A 25,575-nucleotide genomic window follows, 5' to 3' on the forward strand; every position below is an offset into this window, starting at 1 on the left:
GATTAATATTGCCACTCCTGCTCTTTTTTGAGTGTTGTTTTCTTGATATATTTTTTTTCCGTCCTTTGAGTTTTAGTTTGTGTCTTTAAGTCTAAGGTGTGTCTCCTGTAAGCAGCATATAGACGGATCGTGTTTTTTTTTTTAATCTAATCTGCCACTCTCTGTCTCTTTATTGGTGTATTTAGTCAGTTTACATTCAGCGTAATTATTGAAAGGTATGAGTTTAGTGCTGTCATTTTGATGTCTTTTTTGTGTGTTGTTGACAGTTTCTTTGTTCCACTTAATTTTCTGTGCTGAGTCATTTTTCTTTGTGTATTTTCTTTTCATCTTTTTCATTGTTGTTGATTTTGTATTTGCTGAGTCTTTACATTTTTCTTGTTTTTTATTTTGACGTGGAGGATGGTTAGTTTCCTTTGTGGTTACCTTAATATGAAGTAGTTATGGTTCTGCTACCCCCATTTTTCATCTAAGGAAATGGAGGCTTAGAAAGTTAAGCAAAGGATCCAAGGTCACACAACAAGTAAGAGCTGTTCAAGACCAGGGGTTCTCATCAAGACCTTGGGAGGGGTCCTAATAATTTTGTATTTATAATTTTGTATTCTTTTTCTTAAAGAGGCACCCTCACAAAAGTCCTCAAGTGTAGATCTGAGTTAAAAGTAGAATCCATTTATTGCCAACGGACCTGGGCGGGAAAGTTCAGTTCCAAGTGCTGTCGGTGCCCAGGCGTGCTCAGTACTCATGTTCTCCTTCTGAACATGCCCCTGCGCTGCTCCTGGCGTCACCGGAAGCAAGACACTTGCCCAAATGTGGATAAGCGCTCTGCTAACATCTCAAGTGTGGTCAGAGGCAACCTGAGGTGAACTGACTCTGTGTACTTCCACAGGGACTATTCTTCAGTTCTTTCTTTTATCTGTACTTCATTTGGGGGGCCTTTGATTTTATGGAGTCCCCGGTGCAAACAGTTAACATGCTTGGCTGCTAACTGAAAGGTTGGCAGTTCGAGTCCACCCAGAGGCATCTTGGAAGAAAGGCCTGGAGATCTACTTCTGAAAAATCAGCCATTGAAAACCTTATGGAGCAGCTCTAATCTGACACACTTGAGGTCGCCGTGAGTCATAGTCGATGAACGGTAACTGGTTGGTTTGATCTTATAGCGTCAGAAAGCTTGTCAGACTGTTACTTCAATTCATTTCCAGCTCCTTTGGAGCTGGGCCATCCCATTTTGTCTTAGAATATCTGGGCCTTTGGCATACACCTATCTTTTCCCCTCTTTCAAAATGGCCCTTTTTGTATTCTCTGTTTTGATGTTCTTGGGGCAGCCCTTTATTTTTTGTACCACTCACACATCTTGTTTACTTACAGACAATATGCTCATTCTTGCTTCTGTGACTCTGCCTATGTCTCTCCACCCCAGAGTCCCTCCCTGACTTCCATTGCTCTGGGCCCCAGAGGTTGCCAGAACTAAAGCCCACGTTTGCCCCAAGCCTCAAGTACTCTCAGGGCAAGGTGGCCCGCACTTGTGCTCCTTAGATCCTGGCCTGGAAATTTCTTATTTATTACCTTATCAATCATTGATGCTTTTAGGTTCTTTTTTTTTTTTTTTTTTTTTTTTTAATGGAGAATTTTTAGTTGTGAGAGGGCTGGTCTAAATAACCTCGCCCACCATTCCCAGAAATGGAAGTCCTTACATAAAAGGCTATAAATTTCTATTATTACCAGTGCTTCTCGATAATCTACTTAAATCCTTTTATTTGTTTTTCAAAGGAAGAAGAGACATTGGATTAATTCCTTGAGGGCAGAAACTACATTTATTTCCTTTGGTTTCCCTACATATGTGAGGACATGATGTCCAGGGCCCAGACTTGGGTGAGGGAAGTGAGGCACTCACCTCAGACGTAAAATTTAAGAAGGTGCCAAAAAACTGAGTAACCAAGATAAATAATATTTAACGCAATAATTTTTTTTAAAAAATTAAAACTCAGGCATAAAAATAATCCATGATGAACAAAATATCAACATTTTAAATAAACAAGAACCTGCCCCTGTACTTGCGTGGGTCACTTCACTTGCCTCACCCTAATCCGGCCCTGTCAGATCCTGTCTTTTTAAAATACTGCATTAAAATATAATTTACCTTGATTACTGACTTTTTGGTGCCCCCTTAAATTTTGTCCCACAGATGAGGGCGTCAGGTACCGCACCCTAGTCCCGGCCCTGAGACTTTTGGTATTTTCATTTCTGTGGACTTCAGGTGGCCTGGCAGACTGGGTAAACTCTTGACGCCCAGTCAATAGGTTTTTTAGCACAACAAAACCCAGGTACAGATTTGGCTTCAGGCACATTATTCATAATTCTTGTATTGTTCCCTTTTATTCACCTCCTCTAGAGACAAGGGCTCAAGTGCCCGATTAAGAAGAAGCAAATCTGTCTTCCACTCCTGGGTTTACTTGACAGGTCCCCTGCTCTGGGCTTTTTAAGGCTGTTTTAGGTAAACAGCTAGTAGCTTACTAAAAATACTCTTTTTCACTGCCAAATTAGAAAAAGAGAAAATACTGTATAAGAGCAAGGAGAGGCTGGGACATGTGAGGGAGTTTCCAAAGCAGCAGTCACCACCCATGCCAAGAGCTTGAGCCCTCCCTAACTGAGCTGCGTTAGATTGCACCTGATGTCAAGATGAGAGAAGTTACAGCAGGGATGGCTCCTAATCAAACCCTCTCTTTCGCTGTTCCAAAATTAGCTTCCTCTGTAGCTGGGTCCGGTGGTGAGGAGAGTAAGTCGGCAGAGAGGGGTGTGATTGGCCGGGCTCCTGTTTTGAAAGCTTTCTCCTGGACTTAAGATAACACTGCTCAGAAGATGGATGTGTGTATAACAATTTCCCACTTTATTACCTGCAAAGGGAAAAAAAAGATATAAATAGATGTTCAACCACAAGAATAATGTACATTACTGTCTTCTCTATGACTATGAAATAATAAAATAAAATAAAATCAAGAGCGATGATGATTTCAGCACAGTGGTTACTAGGCAAAAACTGATATTTACGCTCTGGAAACCAAACTGAAATAAAAAAAACTCACAAGATAGGTATTGGGAGCACACCGTGGAGTTGTTCTTGGTCCAAGTTTTCATTGAATTTTCAAGTAAAAAGTGTTTTTTTCCCCTCCATAATTTCTTTCATTATGAGGATCTATGGCAGGTAGTCATTCATTGTTGGGATGCCTGTGGCAGAAATATCCTTGTTCAATCTCCAGGCTAATGAGCTTCATGCAGAATAAGAGCTCAAGAAAAGAGGAGAAGGAACACATACCTAGGAGCCTTAGTCCTTTCCAGCTCTTGAGAATCTTATTATCTCTCCTGGACATTACGTACCTTTCAGCTGACCCTAAACAATCACAGCTGAAAGGCAGAAAGAAATGAAAACAAAACAGAGAGAAATATGAGTCCCTAGGACTGGCAGGAGGTTCCTTGGATGGCACAAACGGCTAAGCAATCAACTGCTAGCTGAAAGGTTGGTGGTTCAAACCCACCTAAAGGCGTCTAGGAAGACAAGCCTGGCAGTCTGCTTCGGAAAGATCACAGCCTTGAAAACCTTATGGAATAGTCCTACTCTGCACACATGGGGTCATCATGAGTAGGAATCAACTGGAGGGCAACTAACAACAACAACAGGACTGGCAGGGGCCATGGAGAGGTTGTCCAATCTACTCATCTACTGTCTGACAAGATGAGGTCCAAACCACGCCCAGTGGATGCCAATCTCTTCTTTCCAGAGAGCTGCACTGAAGGGGGCGCTGTAACTTCCATAAGTAACGTTCTGAGGCCTTGACATCTGCCCTGCAGAAGTTGAGATGGGGGGTCGGGAGGAAAATTAAGATAAGCACCTGGCTGTCTTACTGTTGCAGTTTAGGTACAGAAATTGGTGAGTTTCGTGTGTTAGAGTTCAATCCAGGATATATTACGTTTTAGAAATTTCTTGGAAGTATCTTAGCGCTAGCATTTGGTGTTCTTGGTATCAGAACTGTCCCTTACCTGCATGGATTTAGCTAAGATTTTAAATGTTTCTTGGAATTTCTGTTTTAGTTCATCATTTGCAGTTTTTTGATGAGCCCCCCACAGCTACGGCTCTTCCAACATAATTACCCCCGCTGGAGTGTCATCTTGGGCTACTGCATAGGAACCTCGTCTTTCATCTGCATCCCTACGTATATAGCTTATCGGCTGATCACCACTCCAGGGACCTTTAAGGAGGTATGTGCTAGTGTGTGTGCGTGCGTGCGTGCGTGCGTGCGTGCGTGCGTGTGTGTGTGTGTGTCTGTGTTAAGACTGGTAATAGTAATGTTTCTGGGAGAAAAGGGTTCTCTTGTTAAGTCCATCACATGAAATTCACCAGGAGGCTCTCAACCTTATGTATTTATATTTCTACACCGTGGTCTCTAACATCTTATCTGTGAAGGAGGGAAGCCTAGTATGAAATTTTGGCCTGGGTTTAAAAAAAAAAAAAGACTAAGGGAAAGGTAAATTTCTTAACTCTTTTGGACCCTCATCATATACAAGGTTGGAGTTTGTGGAGTGAGTCGCCACTTACGCACCTGCAGCCTGGATGTCTTAAGGTGGGAGTCATCCACTGGATTAGGTCATTGTTGCAGAATTCCCCTAGTAACCTGAACAAAGATACTGGAAGATGTCCCTAATAAGTAAGTGTTCATGAAGACATCAACAAGAATCCATTTTTTTAGGTTAGCTGGTTATCACCTTGCAGAAGGCCAGAGCCTGGAAAATTTCTGGCAGCTGGAATATTGACAAATAAGGGGAAAAATAGTGGGCCTGGAATTTTGGGAGATAGGCAGCCAGAAGGGCAGCAGAATGAGTGAGTGGAGGCTAGGACACAAAAGCCAGAAGTTCTACTTTATAATGCTCATTGCTGGCCATGCCCCCACCATACATATAACTTAGTGCTCCCTTCTGTCTCTGTACACCATGGCTCCACTCAAGACTTGTCAGAGTGATCTGTGTCCAGTTCTTGATTAGCTAGACATAATTCTAATCAGTTTTGGGTTTCATATTTATCTATGAGGATGGACCAAACCAAAACCAGACTTGCCGTCAAGTTGATTCTGACTCATAGCAACCCTACAGGACAGAACAGAACTGCCCCACAGGGTTTCCAAGGAGCAGTTGGTGGATTCAAACTGCCAAACCTTTCGGTTAGCAGAGGTGGCGCTTAACCACTGCACCATATGAGGATGGACAGTTAGTGAAATTTTGCATTCTAATGACTTGGTGTGTCCTGGTAGCTGATGAGCACTGCAGTAAGTTTTGTTTTTGTTTTTGTTTTTTAATGGATTTCTAGTGTGAGATTTTGGTGCTTGAATAATAAGGTCATGAGTGACACAAAGGGTACAATTTTGTGAATTTCATTAGCTATGAGACTGGAAGTTTCTGAATTCCATAGGCCCTGCTCCTTAAAGAAGAACAAATTCTAGAACCAGGAAATAGAAGAGATTAGAGGGGACTACATATTTTTTCAATTTAAAATAAAAAGGACAAGTAGCAGGGCTTTACCTAAAATTAATAAATCAAAATATGCTTTCAGATCCAATTATGCCTTCTTACCATATGTGCAGACTTTGGGGCCATCAAAAATTTTACTAAGTAACTTAATAAAGATTTTTCTAAGCATCTGTGGTGCTGCTGCTTTTCTTTCTCCACATCCCTGAGCTGCTTCATGTCACCCTAATACAAAGTTTTCAAAGGTAGTTAACACATTCCATACCCAAGCCCAAGCATATTTCACATGTCTTAAAGCTTCTGTGTATTTCAGCTATTTCTAAAGTAGATTCTCAGCCTTTTCCTTGTTATGAGTACTATATCAACATGTGATTGCTTTAGGATTGATGACTTAAATGGCCACATTTTAAAAAAATTTATTTATGTCATAATTTGCATAACTGTGCAAACTAACCAGTACTTTTTTGCAAGTCGGTTAATTAAATCAGTAATGTCCTGGTCGTTACAGTAACTGGATGACACTGTGCACTGTGGCTCTAGAGCAGGGTTTTGAACTTGTTCTTCCCGGTTTAATCATGACTGAGGAAGCAACAACCGAACAGACCCAAATTTTTTAAACTTGGGTCACCTGGAACCATAACCAGAATGGGAAAAATTAAGTATCAAAGCCCTGCTGGAAACTTAATCTCCCTCTTAGAAAACAAGGGCAGTGTACATGTTGCATAGCAACCAAATCTCGCCTGTTGGATTCTGCGCAGAGTCACAAATAGCGGTGTCCGGCTCAAAGATGGCGGCTGACTGCGCCGCTTTGAATGCGTGTTATTCTCCTCACTCCTGGCAATAATCCAGTCTCACCCATCAGGCTCCTGAAAGGGCTCAGTATGCCTCTTCCGAGTCTCTTATTCCAGGGGTTTGGCCCGTAATTTTTACTGTTCCAGTTATGGTTCTGGATCACCCAAATTTTAAAAACTTGGCGTCTGTGCTTAAAAACTTGGGCCTCTTCTGGTTTCCCTTTGTTGGCCATGACTGAACCATTTTGAACCCTTTTGAATCCCTGTTCTAGAGTATATACAGAGTATAAGGAGCGCATCTGAGCGGGGTGGGGAACTGAAGTCCAGCATTCACTCTGCTCCCCAAGCCCTATGTGGCTGCATCAAGCTTCCTGTCTTCAAGGTGCCCTTTCCCAAGTCATTCAAAGACATATATAGGCCAGCAGAGGCCCATTGAAGCCTCATGTTTTACCATCAGTGCCATAATGGTTTTTTAAATTAGTTTACAGATGCTTGTAGTTCCTGAATATATCATTTTAAACCATAATTGGGAAAGGATAAATATTGAGAATTCCCTTCTTAAGGAAAGACAACGGGAGTATTCCAACTTACTATTAAATACCATTTTGATACCTTTGTTTTAGTATTAATGCTGAAATATTTTTGCAACCCTGTCAAATTACAAGAATATTTATATTACATTTTCTTCCCAACAGCGTATTATTAAAAGTATCACTCCAGAAACACCAACAGAAATTCCCTGTGGGGACATACGCTTGAATGTTGTGTAACACGCTTTATTGAGAGGAAAATGGCTTCCCAACAACCTCTTCCTCCACTTCTGACCTTGTAACACCTCGCCTTCTCCCTCTAAGTGAGTTAGTTTCCAGTGAAGCCTGACAATGGAAGGGTCTCCTTCACAGAGACACAGTCGCAAAAGACTATGGTGCCCAGACTCTTATGGCCTCCAGCCACTTCTTTCCATGAAATCTCCTGGACATATGACCACGTTGGACTCTACCTGTGATGCAGCTAAACTGGCTCATTTTGGACAAGTGAAGGGTGTGTGTGGAAGGTGATGACAAACGTCCTATCAGGATTAGGATTAGAGTCAAGTCTGTGGAAGTCTCCTGTGTCATTTCTTGGCATGATCATAGGTATCTGACATCTGTTTGCTTCTAAAGGTTTCACTGCTCATGAATGCATAAACCACGTAGGATAAAACAGGGATCCTGTCTTGCTAGCCATCTATTTTCTGAGTAGCGTAGAATTCTATAGCTGGAATCTACTAAAATCCTCTAAGCTGTGGAGTCAGAAGCAGAAGATATAAGAAGCTAAACTGAAAATTATGTGTACATGTGAGCTTGTGTGTCTTTGTATACTGCTGTTTTAGTGTATCCGTATCTCTCCCTATTCCAGTTCTTTGGGCCCATTACAAATCACATGAATTTCCTGAGAGTTTTCGTACATTAACAAATTCTACTCACTTAAATGCGTATCGTATGTTGTTATTTGAAAGGTACAATTATTACAAGATGTTCTGCCACCTTCTCCTTTTCTAGTGACACTACTTTAGCCCACACACCTTCCTTTATGGGCCAATCTTTAGCATTTGCTGCACTTCATTGCCACTTCCTGTCTCACTCTGCTAAACAGTCAAGAAAATATTTCACAGGCAAATTTGGCTTCTCTTTAGCCACTGTGGCTTGGCTGTGAACTACTTTGAAGATGTCAACACAGGCACCTTCAGTGTTCAGTTGGCCATCTGGTTTAAGCTGTATCTACTGCAGATGACTGAATTTGACGATTCAGGTTACCTTGCTTGGTGAAGAGAATATAAATCCAATTTTCACTTAGCCCTAGGGTATATAGCTCTGGAACCCTGACCATAAACCAAGAGCTTCCTCAATGCAAGAGCAGTTGGGAGAGTCTGGGTTAGCCTTAAATGGATCTCCCTCTCCCCATCTCCAGCCATCACCCTTGACCCTTCATGTGATTATGGTTGTGAGCCTTCCAGATAATTTTCAAGACTGAGTCTAAGGCTGATTGAGTAAGGGCCAATTAAGTGAATGATCTTTTATTCCACATAAAGTTCTTAATGCAGATCAAGTACATTTAGCCTTTGGTGACTCCCAGATGCCTAAGTAGAGAAACAAATTCTACCTTGTAGTATGAGATTTTTCTTATCAAAATCTTAAAGAGAGTAAAATACTTTTTAAAATAGATTAGAATTTCACCAAGTCAGGTGTTAGATGAATATATAGGAACTTTCAAACGCTACTAGACTGGAAAAAAGTAAATCTAAAATCTGTTTGTTTTACATAGTTTGCATTTATTTGACCCCTATTTATTAATACTACCTATGAAATTTTTTAAAGGAAAACTTAAGAGTAGGTAGATAGATTTTAAGTTATCATTTAAAGACCTTTTACATTCAATGTGGTATTTACATAAAAGTAAAAAATAAAAATGGAATTGAATTGTAAAATTATTTAAGGACTGAAGTTGATTTATTTTCTTGTGATTTTATCAGTAAGAAATATACAATAGGCCAAGACAAGACAAAGGCATGAAAGCAGTTTGATTATTAGAGGTTATTTCTTATATTGATGTACAATGAAGTCCAAATATTTCATCTCCAAACTGAAAACTTAGAAACCGTTTAAAACTTATTCCATTTGTTGGCTGGAATGCATATGAATTCACTTCCCTGCATTCTCCATCTGTGAAAAGGAGATGGGGGCAAAGACCCTGACAAATCCAAGTCAATAAGCTCCAAAATCAAATAATGAAATCACAAAATAAGGCAAAAAGTTATTCTACAAGATGACTCACTCCCTCTCCACCCCCTTTTTACTAAGTTTATTAATTTGGTACTGCCAATCTCAAAATTTAAGTCTGAATTTGCATTCAACTCACCCATCCTTAAAAAGAGAGATTATTCTCCTGGAATTAGGATCATATTCTCCAGATAAACAGGAAAGACTGACCTGATGCTTCGTATGTTGTGTGATTCTGATTTAGAGTCACTATCAAAAAAACAGATCTTGCAACTATGGAATGCAATGGCTTAACTGTGCTGTTCTTACGCGTATCTTAGACAATGCTTGGCTATTCAGTTACACCCAAGCCTGATTCCTTTCTTAGCATGTCTCTTTACTCATTAATCAACATCTGGTGCTTAAGATACCAGAATTGTCCAGGATGACTGTCTTCATTAAATATGCAGTAATCAGAGTAATCTCATTCCCTTTTTGGGGGGGGTGGGGGGTTCAGAGTAAGGGAGGATGGAAAGTAGTTCCTCAGAGGGATTTTATGTTAGAGCCATAACATCAAAATAGTCCTATGCTACATGGTAAGAAGTTGTGTATTTCAAAGTCATTGCAGAGCTCACACACGTTTTAAAACATAGAGTAACACTAAGGGCTCTTGAAGTGCTCTAAACTAGGAAGGTGAGTGTAGTTAAGCGCTTGCTTGGGAAGCATGTTAGAGAATGAAATTTATAAATCTAAATATGGAAAAAAAACAAAACAAACCAAGGACGTGACAGAGAATATCCCCATATTGCAGAAAGCTTTTCAGGTCCACTTGAAACATTCTGGTTTCTGAGTTTTTTTCTTCAATGTCAGAGATGAGTCAATGAAAGTGTTTACTAAAGCTTGAATTTAGTTCCTTGGGAGAAATATTTCAATGCCCTGGGTCTTTTTAGTACTTTCTGTAGTAATCACCCCTTCCCCTCATTGCTTAAATTTTAATAATAATCTTTTAAAGTTCAAAGAACTCCATTAGAGACAGAGGCAAACCTAGTGACCAAGTTAATTTTCTTGCTCTTCTTGGGATCTGAGAAATTTCTAAATGAAGGTGAGCTTAAGTTTTATTTCCTCAATAGAAATAATACTCCTCTCAGTTGCTTTTGTAGGCACTTAACACAATGGAAAAGATAAATATTTTAAGATGGAATCTTAAATATGTCTCTCCTTTTGTTTCATATGGTTGGAATCCATTCAGTATATCTACATTAAGTGTTTCAAAAAAGCTCACCTTTTCAACAGAAGTGTTCTTTTCTTGGAAATTATTAACAATATATTTCATTTGGAATGTCAAGTGATACTCATCTTACCAACGCATCACAAAATTCATGCCAAATTGTTCTATCACAAATGCGTAATTTTTCTGTCAAAATAGGTTTTCTACACTGGCCAACTCTAATTTGGAAACAGTGTGCGTCGGTGGAGTACCTCATCAGAAAAATATTTTAGTATCTGCTGAATCTTGTCAATGGGGGAGAGAATAAATGACATCAAACCTTTAGTTTTATAATTGAAGACTCCAAGTGTAATGGACAATTTATTTCTAGCAATTTGTAAACACTGAGTCCAAACATTAAGTGGGTGTGGAGGGGTGTCTGTCCCATCTTTATGCTAAAATACCGTAAGAGCATTTACTAATTAAAAAAAACTATTTTGAAAGATTACTCTTGTTCAAACTCTAAAATAAGAAGTGTACCTCACCTTCAGGATCTACTCAACGGCACACACCACCACCACCTTACCTTAAGAAAACTTGATATAAGAAAACTGTGTATTTTAAGATAAAATTAGGGACTTTATGTAAGAACTCAGTTATTCTAGTGTTTTTTTTTAAGATTTGTATTTTTTTATTGTACTTCAGGTGAAGGTTTACAGAACTAAGTTTTTCATTACTAAGGTTATTTTAGAAAGATGTGATGTACAAACAACTTTTCAGGATACTTCTATTGTGTGCTGGGCCTATCAGTGAGGTGCTCTAAATTTTGAGTTATAAAAATATTTTTTTCCTCATCTTCACTTTCTTCTACATTACTTACAGCTAAGGATAGTAAATTTATTCCCCTGTATTCACCTCTGTTAACAGTGGTAATATGAAAATTTCCAGTTATCTTTTAACATGAAAAATTTTTAAACTTTAGTGGCAGAATTGAAGTTTTATTTGTTTACAAGATCCCCTTTCTGATGCATGTGTCTCTGTATTCATTTATGCAGTTTATTTACAAATGAGCTAGACTGTAAGGTATGAGTAAATGCCTTATACTGTGAACTGCTACTGTAATAACTTTATCATGATAGATTTGTTCTCATTCAGAAAGTCCAAACTCTTAAGGTTAAAATAAAAAGCTTAACTGTATATTGTCAAAGCAATTATACATCCCAATACACCACTCCATGTCATTTGCAAATATTAGTATCAAAATGTCAAATTAAAAATATTACATTTTAGTAAATCTAATCATAATTCTTCATAAATTTGTGCAGAGCTTTATAATGTGCTTTCACATATATCATCTCATTTGAACACCAAAGCTCTGGGTGACACATTTTCCCAGTTTTGCAAATGAGGAGCCTGAGGCTCACAGAGGTTAACTGATTTTCCCCAAGTTCACACAGACGGAAAGTTGGAGAACAGATTAAGCCTAGATTTTCTGATTCCAGGCCAAAGTTTATTTGCATGTCTATCTTTAAAATCAGCATCACAGAAGTCTGGGACATCCAAAGAGTGATTCAACCTCAGACTAGATTTTTTTTCTAAACTGCCAGGATGTTCTATTTCATTTTAGAGTACGATGGGGAAGAGGAGTAGGAATAAGAACCTGAAGCAGATATATCGTGTGTGTGTGTGTGTGTGTGTGTGTGTGTGTGTGTGTGTGTTTCCTACGACTGGTTAACGAAGATGCTCCAGGTAGCATCACCACACTAAATCCAATCCTTGTACTATACAGATTGTTTAAGAAAGGTATTGATTGGGTCCCTAGAGAAAGGTGTTAAGATTTAAAAAAAAAAAAAGTTGCCTACAGTTAATTCCAACTCCTGCCAAACCTACGAGTTTTGGAGTAAAACTGCATTCCCTCCCAAAAAGAATAACATAAGCAAAACGTGGAGACAAGACCTAAGAAAAGAGCGGGACCAAAAACGAGGCTCAAATGTCACACCAGAGTGACCTCCACATGAGCTACTTGCTGTGCCACAAATCTGATCTTAAGCTTTCTTAGAGATACCTGTTTCATCAGACTATGTTGTTACCAAGGTTTAGCGGTCACCTTAGGTGGTGCTGCTTTTCCACATACTTTGTTACTATTTAAAATAAATGCTAATATTGCCAATGTTTTGAGTTGGGGAACTCCAATATTAAGTGTAATATTTCAATTATAGGATTCTCCTTGGGGTCTCTGCTTCAGTTTTGGACATCACCAAATAATAATTCTGAAAATCTCAAAACAATGACCAGTATTCATTTTTTTTACATAGTTTTTATAAATTAAAAAATGCAATAGGCGAAATGAAAGAGATAGTTAATGTTGACATCTGAATTAATGGACTTTGAATCAAAAATGGATTATACCTTATAGACACAAAATACAAAAACACACAATACAAAAATGAAAAAAAGGATACATTTCCTACATTCTCCTACATGACCACAATACAATAACAAAGTTTAAATAAAAACTTCTCTAAACGTCCATTCATGCCAGCACTATAGGAGGCACTGGGGATTCAAAGGTGAATTAAGATTGGATTCTTGCCCTCTAATAACTGACATACTACCAGGATGCCATGATAGTATTAAGCACAGGATACAAAGGAAGCACAGAGGTGTTGCTAAAACAAAGAGGGGTATTAGGAGAGGCTTTCTAGAGACAATGACACCAAAGCTCAGTTATAAGGATAAGGAGTGAGGCAGGAACGTGGCACTTCAGGCAAAGCAATCAGTATGTGAGAAGGCACGATCAGCACGAGATAGCATATGTATTTGATTTGAGTAAGGGCGAAAAATTGGAGGGAAAAGCAAAATTAAGATATTTCGAGTCATTCGTATTTTATTGAAAATTGAGTCAGAGAAACAGATATTTATCAATTCACAAAATTTCTAAGTATACTATTTTGGACTTCATGTTTAAAAGAACATATGATATTTAGCAACAAATTTAATGAACCCCTTATTCACACTGGTCCAGATAATACACTATCAAAGAACTGCTGCCCTATGCATAAGTCACTCAACAAATCAAGTCTATGTAGCTGCTTTCTGTAGAAATGTCTAACCAGGATGGCAAACAGTTCCTTCTATTCATATACTAAAAATGTTAAGATTACAAAAATGCTCATTTTGAGACATATTATGCAAACAGAATATACAAAACATATTTACAGTTCAAAAAATACAGTTCACAACTGAGTCATCATCATTGATGTTAAGAAACAGAATGTTGCCAGATCTAGAAGGCCTGTGTGCCTCTTCCACATCACAAATGTTATCCTGACTTTCGTAATAATCACTCCCTTTAGTTTCACCACCTATCCATTATCTCTATACAAGACAGTTCACTTTTTCCTGTGTTTGAACTTTATATAAATGTTATTACTTTCTGTTCCTCACAAAACTCATTCAAGCTGTTGTATGTAGCTATAGTGCGTTCACTTCATTGCTGTATTATATATATATCAGATTCTTTACTACCGATGGACATGTAAGATGTTTCCAGTTTGATGAAAAACACTATTATGAACATTCCTGGTGCATCTGTGGAAAAACACTTAAGTTATAAGAAATATGCAGCTTCACCATCATGTGGTAAAGCCAATCAGTTTTCCAAAGAGGCCGTACCAGTTAATCTACCACAAGTAGCATATATAAATTCCTGTTGCTCTATAATTCATCAATGCTTGGTATTCTACAACTAACATTTTTTGCCAACCTAATGGGTGTGTAATTGTGGTTTTAATTTGAACAGATTTTCATCCATACCAAGTGTCTTTGATATTCATATGAAAAAAAAAAAAAAGAATCTTAATCCCTGTCCTACACCACACACAAAAGCTGATTCCAGGTGTATGGTAGAGCTAATGTGAAAAGCAGACAATGGTTCTAGAAAGGCTGTCCAGTAGACCTTTCTGTGATGATGGAAATGTTCTATAATTCTGCACTTCTCATACGGTAGCCACTAGCTACATGTAGCTACTGAACACTTGAAATATGTCTAGTGAGACTGAGGATGTGAATTTTAAATTTTGTGTAATTTTAATTCAGTTAAACTTTATAAAACCTAACTGATTTCTGTTCATTAAAAGACACCATTAAGAGAGTGAAAAAAAAAAGCCATAGAGTGGGAAAGGATACTTGCAAAGACAAAGAACTCATATCCAGAACATAAATAGAACCCCTCCAGGTCACTGAGGAAAAAAATGGGGAGACTGAAAGACTCTTCAAAAAGGCGATACCTAAATGCTACTCAGTATATGATAGCGCCATCAGAGAACCGCAAAATAAAACCACGAGATACCACCATACCCACCAGAATGGCTAAAATCAAAAAACTAACAAATACCAAGTGTAAGCAAGAACATGGAGCAACTGGAATTCTCATACACTGATGGAGGGAGTGTATTTGATACAACTATTTTGGAAAACTGACTAGTAGATATCTACGAAAGCGTATCCTATGAATCAGCAATTCCATTCCTAGGAATTACCCAACAAAAAAATATATATGTATGCAGCAAAAGACAAGTACAAGAATGTCCCTAGCAACATTATTCATTCTTCATTAAGCACCTATAGGGACTTAGCACACTATTACAGTTGCTTGGATACAACCAAGAACGTGGTGTATTCTAAGTAAATATTACATAAATTCAGTCAAATATTCAAGGTAAAAGGACTGACTTTTGATTGAAATCTACACCAAAAGTGAATTTTGATAATATATTTAAAAATACCCTCCCAAACCACTGTTAACACACTCCTTTTTGCTTTCACACAAACTCCAGCTTAATTTTCTGTGCTTCCACAGATCTTTCTACTGCAGCAACCATCAATCATCTTCTTTCTCAATATAGGTCTTTGCACTAACCCGCGCCATTTGCCTGGCCAAGTACCTGTCTCTAGCTGACATTACAGTGTCTTCATTGTTTCGCTTTGCAAATTTGTTCACAGCCTCAGGTGGTCTCTCATGTTCTTTGCTCTTCTCTTGCCTTTCCTCTGTGATTCTGTGTTTTGCTCCCAGTGATGTTTCAGAACTAGAGGGTTTCTCTTGGTTCCTTTCTTTCTCCTTTTCCATGTTTTTCATTTTGTTGGATTTTTCCTGGTCAAGCAACCTATCTTTTGCTCTAAAACTTGGGCTACTTTCCTTTCTGTCTCGATTTATTTCTGAAGATTGAACACTTCCTTCTTGTTTTTCCCTATCTCTATACTTATCATTGTTCTCATATTTTTCCTTCCTTCCTTTCATATGCTCTTCCTTTGCTTTGCTTTGCTTTTCCTTCTCTCCTCCTTTCTCACTGTGTCGGTCACATTCATTTAATTGTCTATCTCTTTCTTGTTCTCTTGGGATGTATTTCTCCCTGTCTTTCTCTCTTTTCCATTCTCTGTCATTTCCTTCTCTTCCCCTGTGGTCTCTTCCCCTTCGTTTATCTTCCTTTTCATGCCTCTTCCAGTGGGAATCTCTATGACTGGCCTCTCTGTGCCTATGGGAATCCTTCCTTTCTTTTCGATAATCACGGTCAGTGTGGCAGTTCTCCTGGTCCCTGGACTGTCTTTCTTGATGCTCATCTTCCCTTTTCTCATGTCCTCTTGACTTGGAACTTTTTGTGTGGCGTTTGGCACTGTGTCCTCTTTCTTCACTAGATGACCGTGAATGGGTTTGATTCCTGTGATGCTTGGGATCATTCTCAGAGAATTTTGTGCCTTTTTCCCTTCTGCAGTTCACTTTATTGTTTTCTTCAATTTCATCATCCTCACTAGTCTTAGCATCAAACTCACTGTCTGCATCTGGGTTTTCCTCTGCCTTCATACCAGTCTGGAGAATGCATTTCTCATGTGGTATTCTGTTCTCTAAACTTACTTCATCGGAGTAACCTCTTGATTTCTCTTCCTTTATACCAGACCTTTAAAAAATTACAAACACAAAATGCCACATTATGAATTTCAGTAAGCAAATGAAGTGCTAATACAATTTTCATCAATACTTAAATCAATGCAACATAATTATACATACTTTTTGATTATCCAAATGTGAAAAGATATTATGTCTATTTATTGTGTAAACATCTGCAAACTAGTATTTTCTAACATTCAAAATTTTATCAATATTTGTGAAACTCAAATAGATAAAATGACCCCTTCTCCACTGGACCACAAGAAGCTTCAGGAAGGGGTCTGTACAAGCTCTTCATTTTTGCTAAGTTTGGATGAAGAAGAATAATTAGAAAAACATGTTTTATATTTATATTCTATTTTCACAACATGAAGTTCAAGTTGTAGCTGTTTGATTTTTCTTTCCTTTTAAATTATTATAATGGTCCTGGAAACACACAAAGATAATTTTTTCAGAGCAAAATGGTGGCAAAACTTAATTCTGCTAAATAATCCCCCTCATGATTAAAATGGCACCAGCATCCTTTGGCACCTATCACAAGAAAATGGAAATACGTCATTTAAGCACAGTCAGCTATTAAAATCAACAACATTTAAAGAATTTACATCTTCTACATTTTTCCAGCTGACAAGTATGGTTAATTTATTAACTTCACCCACAAGCTCCATCTTACTAATCATACTAATACTGCAACAATTCTCTACAGTTGCTGGCAGAACTGTTTTGGCTAAAGGATCACTAATAGTTAGGAATTCTACTATTAGACTCTGAAAAGTACAATTGTGTATATGACAGTATGGAGTTTCGTGGCTGGCCTCACAACTATTCCAGATGAAACTCTTTAGTAGGGAAGTCATAATGCATTACAATTTCCATTCACAATCTGAATCTTCAAATACATTTTCTTTCAACTTCCTCTCCTCACTCTTAATTCCACCTCTCCCCAGCAACAGACTCAGATCCTCTAATCAGAATGTTTCTATTTCAAAAACAAGTTTGCTCAGATACAGATTTCAGACAGTCTCCCTTTTACCTTCAACTATATACTTACAGCATAATCATCTCACTATTCCTATTATCACCTTATAATTTTATTTAAAAATCCACCAATCCTTTACTTTCTAGACCAGCACTGTCTAACAGAAACATCTGCAGAAATAAAAACATCCATATCTGTGCTGCTCAACATGGTAGCCACAAGCCAAATGTGGCAACTGAGTACTTGAAATGTGGCCAGTGTGGACAAAATTTTAGATTTTACTTAATCTTAACTAAATAGCCACGTGTGACTAATGACTACCATACCGGATAATGCTCTTCTAGACCCTGATACATGTATCTTACATTTCATGGAGGCTGGATCCTATTTAGCTATCCTATTCATGAAAATAAACCACTTTCCTTTTTACACATTATCTGAACATGCAAGTAAGATTAAACTGTATGATATCTGATTCTTTCCAAATTTCTCTTGAATTCTGAGAGCAATAATTTTAAGGCATCAGGACCATGAAGGATACCCATACTTTTAGTTAAAAAAAAAGGAGGGGGCGCATTAATAAAAAAGACTATAATTTGGTTCTGTTCCTCCTTGAAGGTCACTTACAACACCCACAACTATAAACCATTTTGATACTCAGGAATTTTATAAACGCTTAAGTTCTTTGGTTTTGTAGTAATGTTAAACTTAAATCACTGACAAAATACTGATGCAAAATGCAATATATTTTTGTGAACTGCAGAATAAAAATGATCTTGAAATTAACCTGTAGGTTTTTGTGATCAAAAACTTGCTTGCAAAACCCTAGCCAATCACTGAATTCAGTCAGGTGGCTCATAACACAACATGCAATGCTACAATCTTCCATCTTTCACAGAGTTAATGACCCCACAAGTATAGTCTATGAACAGTATCTTTTTTCTAAATATTCCATATGCCACATCTCACCTGGCTTCACGAAAGCTGCATTTAGGTACTTCCTCTTCACCAACTGTTTGATTTAATAGGTGCCTATAAAAGCCACTGAGATCTTTCTGTTTGGTTACATCCAAACGTGCTAAAAGAGGGAAAGCAAAAGTGAGAAGAGTATATTCAACAAGGCACAATGCAGTTCAGTTTTACAGGCACAGATTGTATAGCATACACAGTGTGTAAGCTATCCTCTAGATCAGGAGTTGGCAAACTACAGTCTATAGGACAAATCTGGCCCACTGCCTGTTTTTACAAATAAAGTTTTACTGAACACAGCTTTGTTCATACAGTTATGTATTGTCTACAACTGCTTTTGAGTTATAAAGGCAGATCCTATGGCACACAAAGCCTAAAATACTTACTATTTGGCCCTTTACAGAAAGTTTACGGACCACTGCTATAGATGAAAACATAACGTGTGCCTGGAAAATCTTATAGATTTGATTTGCTTCTACTTAAAGTTGATGACCACTTATTCCAATTAAACCATTTATAAGTATATATTCTAGTCAAGTCTAGAGAAATGACTATTAATAGAAAGTACTTAAGTAAAGCATTAACATATTCTTCATCTTCTGCACGTTTGTTCTTTTTTCTAAATGCCCAGTTGATTCTCCTTGAGTGGTGTTACTCTAGATCTTCTCATTTCAGAAAATATACCTAAGGTTTAAATCTCAGTTTATATTGCTGCTGATGAATGCTATGGTGTTATGCCTTGAAAGAAAAGCTTTTACATTTGGAATCAATGTTCTAAGGCAATGACCTGTAACAACCATAGATTTAAACAACAAAATGAAAAGTGAAAAGTCCTGTAGAAATAATAACTACTAAAGAGTTCAACCGTGCTTTCAGCTAATATCTTCTCCTTGCTTTATAATACTAGATAATACCACATCCTGTATCTTGAATTCGTATACATAAATTATGACCATAACATCATAATCCAAAGGGTCACTGACAAAAAAACAATGGCTAACCAGAGGGCAGAATTCTGCTTCTTTCCTTCTCCTCTCCCACCACCAATCTCACCTTCTAGTGCAGCAGCCCTCTTTTCTCTTTCTTCCTCTTCAGCTCTCTCCTGCAGTTTTTTCTTATAAGCAGATGTCACAAATGCCTCTTTATCATCAAATTCTCCCTTTTCCATTTCTCGTTCTCTTTGAATTTTCTTTTCCATTCTTTTTTCCTGCTCCTTTTTCCTGATCTCAACTGCTTTTAGTAAGTTGTGAATATACTTGGGCTAAGGGAAAAAAAATTTATTTAGGAAAGAGTCAAAGATAGTAACTGTTAATATTCTATTATGTTTTTATCATGAATTCGTAAGATAGAAATGGTTAGTCCAGAACAGGTATGATTGTCTTCTTCTCAAAATTGAAAATAAATTTACTGTCTAGAATAAAATTAAAGTTGTTTTCAATAAAAATTTGAGTACAGGGATAGAAATAATTCATAATGTTATTTTACTTCTTTTTAGACTTAAATATTCCTACTGTTTTTCTCACCGTTTTTACTGGTATGCTTTTAATACTTCAACAAATAAGTGAATCAACAGGAAAGTTCCTACTAATTTTTCAGTTAGCAGAAATAGGATTATTTAAATTAGTAGCTATAATACAATTTTACACCACTACTCTACCAGTAGATATTGAAAGGTGCAAAGATCCTTAAAAATTAGTCTGTGCTTGTGAAAGAACAAGACTGATAGAAAAAAAACTGAACTTATATCAACCCCTACCCCAATTTTTTTTTCAAACTAGAAATATGATCATGATGATTCAGTTACCAGCTAGGAAGCAGTAAATAAAAAAAAAAAAAAAAAAAGGATGATAAAACACTAACAAACATGAACAGGAGCAGTACAAGTTTGATACACAAAATTTCTAAGGAAAAATTTAAAACATTTACAAAGCTTTCAAACCAAACAACAAAATTTATGAAACTGTTAGATAATTCACTTGGTTCTGTTAAGATTCTATACATAGGGCTTCCTGAGTTTTAAATCCAATTGATAATATCTGGAACCAGGGGCTCTTCACACTTCAAATAACCTGAAAGCTTTTACTCAGATCATCCTAATGCTGAAATAAGATTAAGATACAAAATCCAGGTCAAGGTCAAAGAAAGTTTCTATTTTCACTTACAAACCTTTCGGTCTTTCCCCAAAAGCAATTTGGGATTACTTTCTTCCTTTTTTTTCTGCATTTCATCATAAATACTGTCATATTCATACACGGTAGCATCTTCTGCAAGGGCCTTTTGGATTTCCAGTTTGGTCTTCAAAAAAAAGTAAATATGTTTCAAAAATATGTCAGCCAATACATACTACAAAAAGTCCATGTATTTTTTTTTTTTTGAGAGAGATTCATAAAGCAGAAATTTATCATAAAGATTATAGCAATCACATTGAATATCAATTCCAGAGCCTTAGAAAAGTGTGTTCAATCTTTTTGAAAAAGGAGATTAATAATTGTACCTACCTTCCAGACTGTTGTGATAACTAACTTAATAAACTCAAAACCTTTAGAATAGAGCTGCACACAGAACAGCTGTTCAATAAGCATTAACTATTATTTGTTCATTTATACATAAATATAATCCACCATCAACAGGTCAAAAGGTGCAAAGTATGACTTAGAAATACCTAACCCTGGTTTTGAGATGCTTATATATTAAACTTTCAAATCATTTTTAGTGAGTTGAGTTGCCAAATAGAATGTTTCATTTTCAAATGTCTAATGGTAGGAAATACTGTTTGAAAAGCTCTCAACATAGCCAGTAAAAAATAAGAACATTTTGTAACTAATACTGCATTTCAGAATTTTAATCTCATAAAGTCCTCTCTTTGTTTATGATGTTCCTTCAGTCTTAAATGTTCCTCCTCATGCTTTCAAGCCATCAAAATCTTATCCAGAGCTTCAGGGCTATTTCAAGCCCTACCTCTTAAAGTAGGTGTTCTCTGAGGACTTTAACCACCAATGATCTCTTCTGAACTCATGGCACACTCGCCACTGCAATATTTAACTCTTAATAGGCTTGATGTTATTACCTTCTGATTGTTTCCCAAATCTTAGCTTCTCATCCTAGCTTACAAACTGCAGAGTCTACACACTATAACCTCTTCTTGAATTGCTACAATGCCTAATACAATATGGAACACAAAAGGTCACTAAATTCTTTTGAAACAGAAAGAATTCTCCTAATAGTCTCAGGTTTCTACATATCAATACACTGGAATGATGTATCATGCTAACTTAAATTTTTTCTGAAATATTGTTTAAAATATTAAATTCATAAATTTCCTCACTTTTCAACATTTACTATAACCTTAGAAAAACAATTTTCCTGCTTAGATGGTAAATTAGCACTCTTACTCCCTCCCGAAAACCAAACCTGGAGAACCCAAAGAGGCAGACATATAATCTAGGACATAACTACCACAAAAAGCAAGAGAAACTCCAAGAGAGACTGAAGGCTATTTTAAAACTGACAGCACACCTTCGTGCCTTTGTGTATGCTGGGAGGAGAGCTGCAGTGGGTACTGTGGTCTGGGGCCAAGTACAGCTGGTGGCTGTGTCTGGACAACTTAGAGAAAAGAGGACTTAAGTTCTGTTATTGCCTCTTTTTCTGCTACTTTGGGATGAGCAAAGACTTGCTCCTCCCTGCAAAGATAGGTGGCAATACTGCATGAGTCCAAGACTAGGGCCACTGCAAAAGTCCTGTTGAGGTGAGGAGCAGAGGAAAACAGCTCGAGCTGGGAGTTCAAGAATTCACTAGTTTCCCCACAAAACCCAGCGCTGGTGGATCAAAATCTAAACAGCCTGGTTCCTTTTTAGTGCTGTTTCTCCCTTAGGGTAGGAAGGTCATACCTGGACCTGAACAGCTGCTTGGTGGAGTGACTGCTTTTTGCATTGCCTGGGGTTCTACACCCTAGGGCTCAGTCCCTCTCCTACTCTTGAATTCATCAGGAATGTGGCTAACTAGGATCTGGTCTTTGGCCCTTCTTTAATACATATTAGAGAATCACTGAGTGAGAGATTATGAGCTCATAGACTAAAATAATTAGATAACTGAGTGGTATTAACTTAAAAAATAACTAAAAAGCACTTAAAAAAAAAAAAAAGCCAAGTAGACAAACATATATCTCTGGAATAAAAAGTTATCAGGATCTATGAACCAAGATTTTAAAATAAGCAAGATAAATAATAAATTATAAAAGAAATATAGAAGATATTAGCAAACAAAACAAGAACAAGAATTCATAAAGAAATAAGTGGAAAAATTAGGTATAAAAAATATAATAACTAGGGGATACAAATTATAGGTGGGATTAGCAGAATGAATTCAGTTGAAGCTGAGCTAATCAACTGGAAGACCGGATTAAACAACTCTCCAAAAAAGAAGCAAGAGAAGATATAGAGGAAATAGAAAAGTTAAGATATGGAAAACATAAGAGGTGCCAATATCTGGAAAAATGAAGTCCCAGAGTAAGACAGGTCCCCAGGCTGTGGACAATTCCACTGTCTCAAGCAGCTTGCGTGGCATGCCCTGTAGCTTTACATTAGAATCATAGTTCCTCTGCCTGACATCTCCCCATAGCTTTACATTAGAATCCTGGTTCCCCTCTCCTTAACTGCTGCCTCAAAACTAGAGGAAATTGGAGGAAATCAGTTTAGGGGCCATGTTGACATTAAATACCTCATGCACAGTAACCTCCCCACCTCTGGGTGGAGTTTAACCGCCATTTTCTGAACATGCGATGCATGAAGTTATATGTAAACCCCATTGCATCTGTGTAGTATGATTAAGAATGTTGCTGACTTAACTTGTATGAACTTTCTACTTGCAAACCCCTTAAAAGAAACTTTTCCCCTCGCCCTTGCTAGCAGTCTTGGTGGCAGCAGCCCCAACTGTTCCTTTCCTTGCACAACGAGATAAAGGCACCTTTCTACTCTCCCACTACAGTCTCTCGTTTAGTGGCTGAGACGAGTCACACAGAGCAGAACCTGGGGTTCCACCTGGCAACAAGAAGAAGAGAAAAGCAAAAATTGAGGGGAGAAAATACTCAAAGAAATAATGGCGATAATTTCCTCAGACTAAAGATGAATAATCAAGAAGAACACTGAGTGCCATAGAGTGCTGAATAGGAGAGATGAGGAAAAACTCTCACCAAGACACATGGGGTTGACATGAGTTGGAATTGACACGATAGCATCAGGTAACGGGTAGACACAGTAATGTTGAATACTAGCACAGCAAAATGAAAAGAAAAAATTCTGAAAGCTTCCAGAAAGAAAAAAGCAGATCACCCACAAAGTAACAAGTATTGGACTGATTTTACATTTCTCAACAGCAGCACTGACAGCAATGAAGACACCACAGTAGTGATTTTTAAAGTAATAAAGAAAAAGAATACAGAATTTTATATTTAGCCTAAATATTTAAATGCAAGACATAAAAAATATTCTCAGACACACAAATGCTCACATTAAATATACTTTTGGACAAAGTCCTCAAGAAATCCAGGAAATGATGAGGAACCTTCATAAAGCTGTCTGTATCTTAAAAACAAAAGACAGACAAAAGGAGTGGTGGGGTAGAAAAGAATGAGCCATCACTAAAATTCAAGACCATGTCAACATAATAGGAGGTGGGCAGAGACCAAGGTATGATAGTGTGCTCAAGTTCTAGTCTTTTTAGGAGGAAGATAAAAGATATCACAATTAAGAAGGCACACACAGGTTAAGAGCTCAGCTGCTGACCAAAAGGTCAGCAGTTCTAATCCACCGGCCACTCCTTGGAAATCCCATGGGGCAATTCTACTCTGTCCTATAGGGTCACTACGAGTCAGACCTGACTCGATGGTACCTAACAACAATTGGTTTAAAAAAAAAGCTAAAAACAATTGGTTAAAAAAAAAAAACTTCTACCAAGAAAACTAGGTTAGATAGAAAGCTTTCCTGGCAAGTTTTATCAAACGTTTAAAGGAAGAAATAATTTCAAATGTATATGTTACTTGCTCATTTTAAGAGACTCAACAAAGCTTGGTGTTATCAGACTTTCTAATTTTTTCAATCTAGATAATTACAATGAAAGAAAAGGAAACTTATAGGCCAAGCTCATTTATGATGTAAAAATCCTCAACACTTATGTAAATAGCCTAAATTTTAGTAAACCAAACGATAATACGTTATGCCCATGTTGAGTTTATACTACTTATTCTAAGTTACAATGATTGATTTTCTAAAGTTAAACCAACCTTGCACTATTGGTATGAAGCCAACTTCATCATGAGGCCTTACCCTTTTTATAGAGTCCATTCATGATTTTAAAAAATAAACAACAACAAATAAAACCTCTAACCAGGAAGAGAAAAGCACTTCTTAGCTCAACAACAGGTATCTTCCAAAGATCTACACTAAAATGTTATATTTAATGATGAGATATTGAAAGCTTTGCCAATGAAATGGGGAATACGATAAGGTGTTACCATCATCCAATCTGTGCACCTCAGGTCTAGATAAGAGGAAAAAAATGGTTTGACCATTAAAGTACTCCATTTCTAGGAGTATTTTCTCTTAGATTAAGTAAAAGCAATCAAGCCAGTATTCACTGTGAGAAAAGCTGGTTTGGGATCAAGGCAGAAAACAAGAGCTGAATCACCCAAATGGGGGACAAGATGAAGCGTAGCCAGCATATGTGGGAGACCACAGCAGGAGCAGTCAGGTGAAAGTACAATAAGAGTTGTGGTACTGTTCTTAATTTCCAAGCAAACAATGAAAAAGTCCCACTAATAGAAACAGCGACTTTGAAAAATCCAGAGTTAAGAATAAAATTAGATTTGGAATTTATGCCTTATATATAGAAAAGGTAAGCACAAAAATAAAAGAACATGAAAAAACAACAGACCTACAGGATTTTGAAGAAGTCACTTGACTCCCTGGAACTCAATTATTTCGTCTGTATACTGAAGCAGTTGAACTTGATGGTCACTCTAAAATCCTACTGAGCTCTAAAATTCAGGTTCAAAGCACTATAGTATTTACGTTAAACAATCACAGATTTTTATGTGGATATTAAATAATTTTGAGATTGCTGAGTTACACATTATAATATTCCACCATGAAACTGAGATAGTATCTTAAAATAAATGAATACATAATTCTAGGCCAAATCCCCAGGGAAGCAGTATAACACAGCGGCTAAAAGCTTGGGCTCTGAAATTTCACTACCTGGGTATGAACACAACTCCATCAATTACTGTGTGACCTTAGGCAAATCACATACATTCTTTTTGCCTTTATTTCCTCAATTGTAAAATGGGATTATAAGAACATCTATCTCATAGGATTGTTAGAAGAATTAAAGGTAATTCCTGGGAAGTAATTAACATATGACACATACGAAATACTCAATAAATT

At 37.2% G+C, this 25,575-nt stretch overlaps 2 protein-coding genes across 8 annotated transcripts in view; one reads left to right on the forward strand and one right to left on the reverse strand.

Moving 5' to 3' along the window:
- The window catches only part of SLC6A4 (solute carrier family 6 member 4), a 46,051-nt gene extending 34,116 nt beyond the window's left edge, over positions 1 to 11,935 (forward strand). The window contains exons 13-14 of one of the 2 annotated variants that reach the window (XM_004376179.2): positions 4,081 to 4,248; positions 6,995 to 11,935. In XM_004376179.2, the coding sequence (XP_004376236.1) occupies positions 4,081 to 4,248; positions 6,995 to 7,069 (243 nt within the window). In that variant the 3' untranslated portion in view covers positions 7,070 to 11,935. Of the gene's footprint in view, positions 1 to 2,737; positions 3,305 to 4,080; positions 4,249 to 6,994 lie in introns of those variants that run through there. The other variant, XM_023731182.1, reaches the window with a different exon arrangement.
- A 33-nt stretch (positions 11,936 to 11,968) lies between these two features.
- Positions 11,969 to 25,575, reverse strand: part of NSRP1 (nuclear speckle splicing regulatory protein 1) — a 44,212-nt gene continuing 30,605 nt past the window's right edge. For 5 of the 6 annotated variants that reach the window (XM_023731184.1, XM_023731185.1, XM_023731183.1 and 2 more), the window contains 4 exons: positions 20,303 to 20,431; positions 19,190 to 19,397; positions 18,137 to 18,245; positions 11,970 to 16,198 (listed from right to left, as the gene is read on the reverse strand). In XM_023731184.1, coding sequence (XP_023586952.1) covers positions 15,127 to 16,198; positions 18,137 to 18,245; positions 19,190 to 19,397; positions 20,303 to 20,431 — 1,518 coding nt within the window. In that variant the 3' untranslated portion in view covers positions 11,970 to 15,126. Of the gene's footprint in view, positions 16,199 to 18,136; positions 18,246 to 19,189; positions 19,398 to 20,302; positions 20,432 to 25,575 lie in introns of all 6 variants that reach the window. The other variant, XM_004376181.2, reaches the window with a different exon arrangement.

The sequence above is a fragment of the Trichechus manatus genome, unplaced genomic scaffold (assembly GCF_000243295.1).
Source record: "Trichechus manatus latirostris isolate Lorelei unplaced genomic scaffold, TriManLat1.0 scaffold00040, whole genome shotgun sequence".
In the NCBI taxonomy this organism is placed as follows: domain Eukaryota; kingdom Metazoa; phylum Chordata; class Mammalia; order Sirenia; family Trichechidae; genus Trichechus; species Trichechus manatus.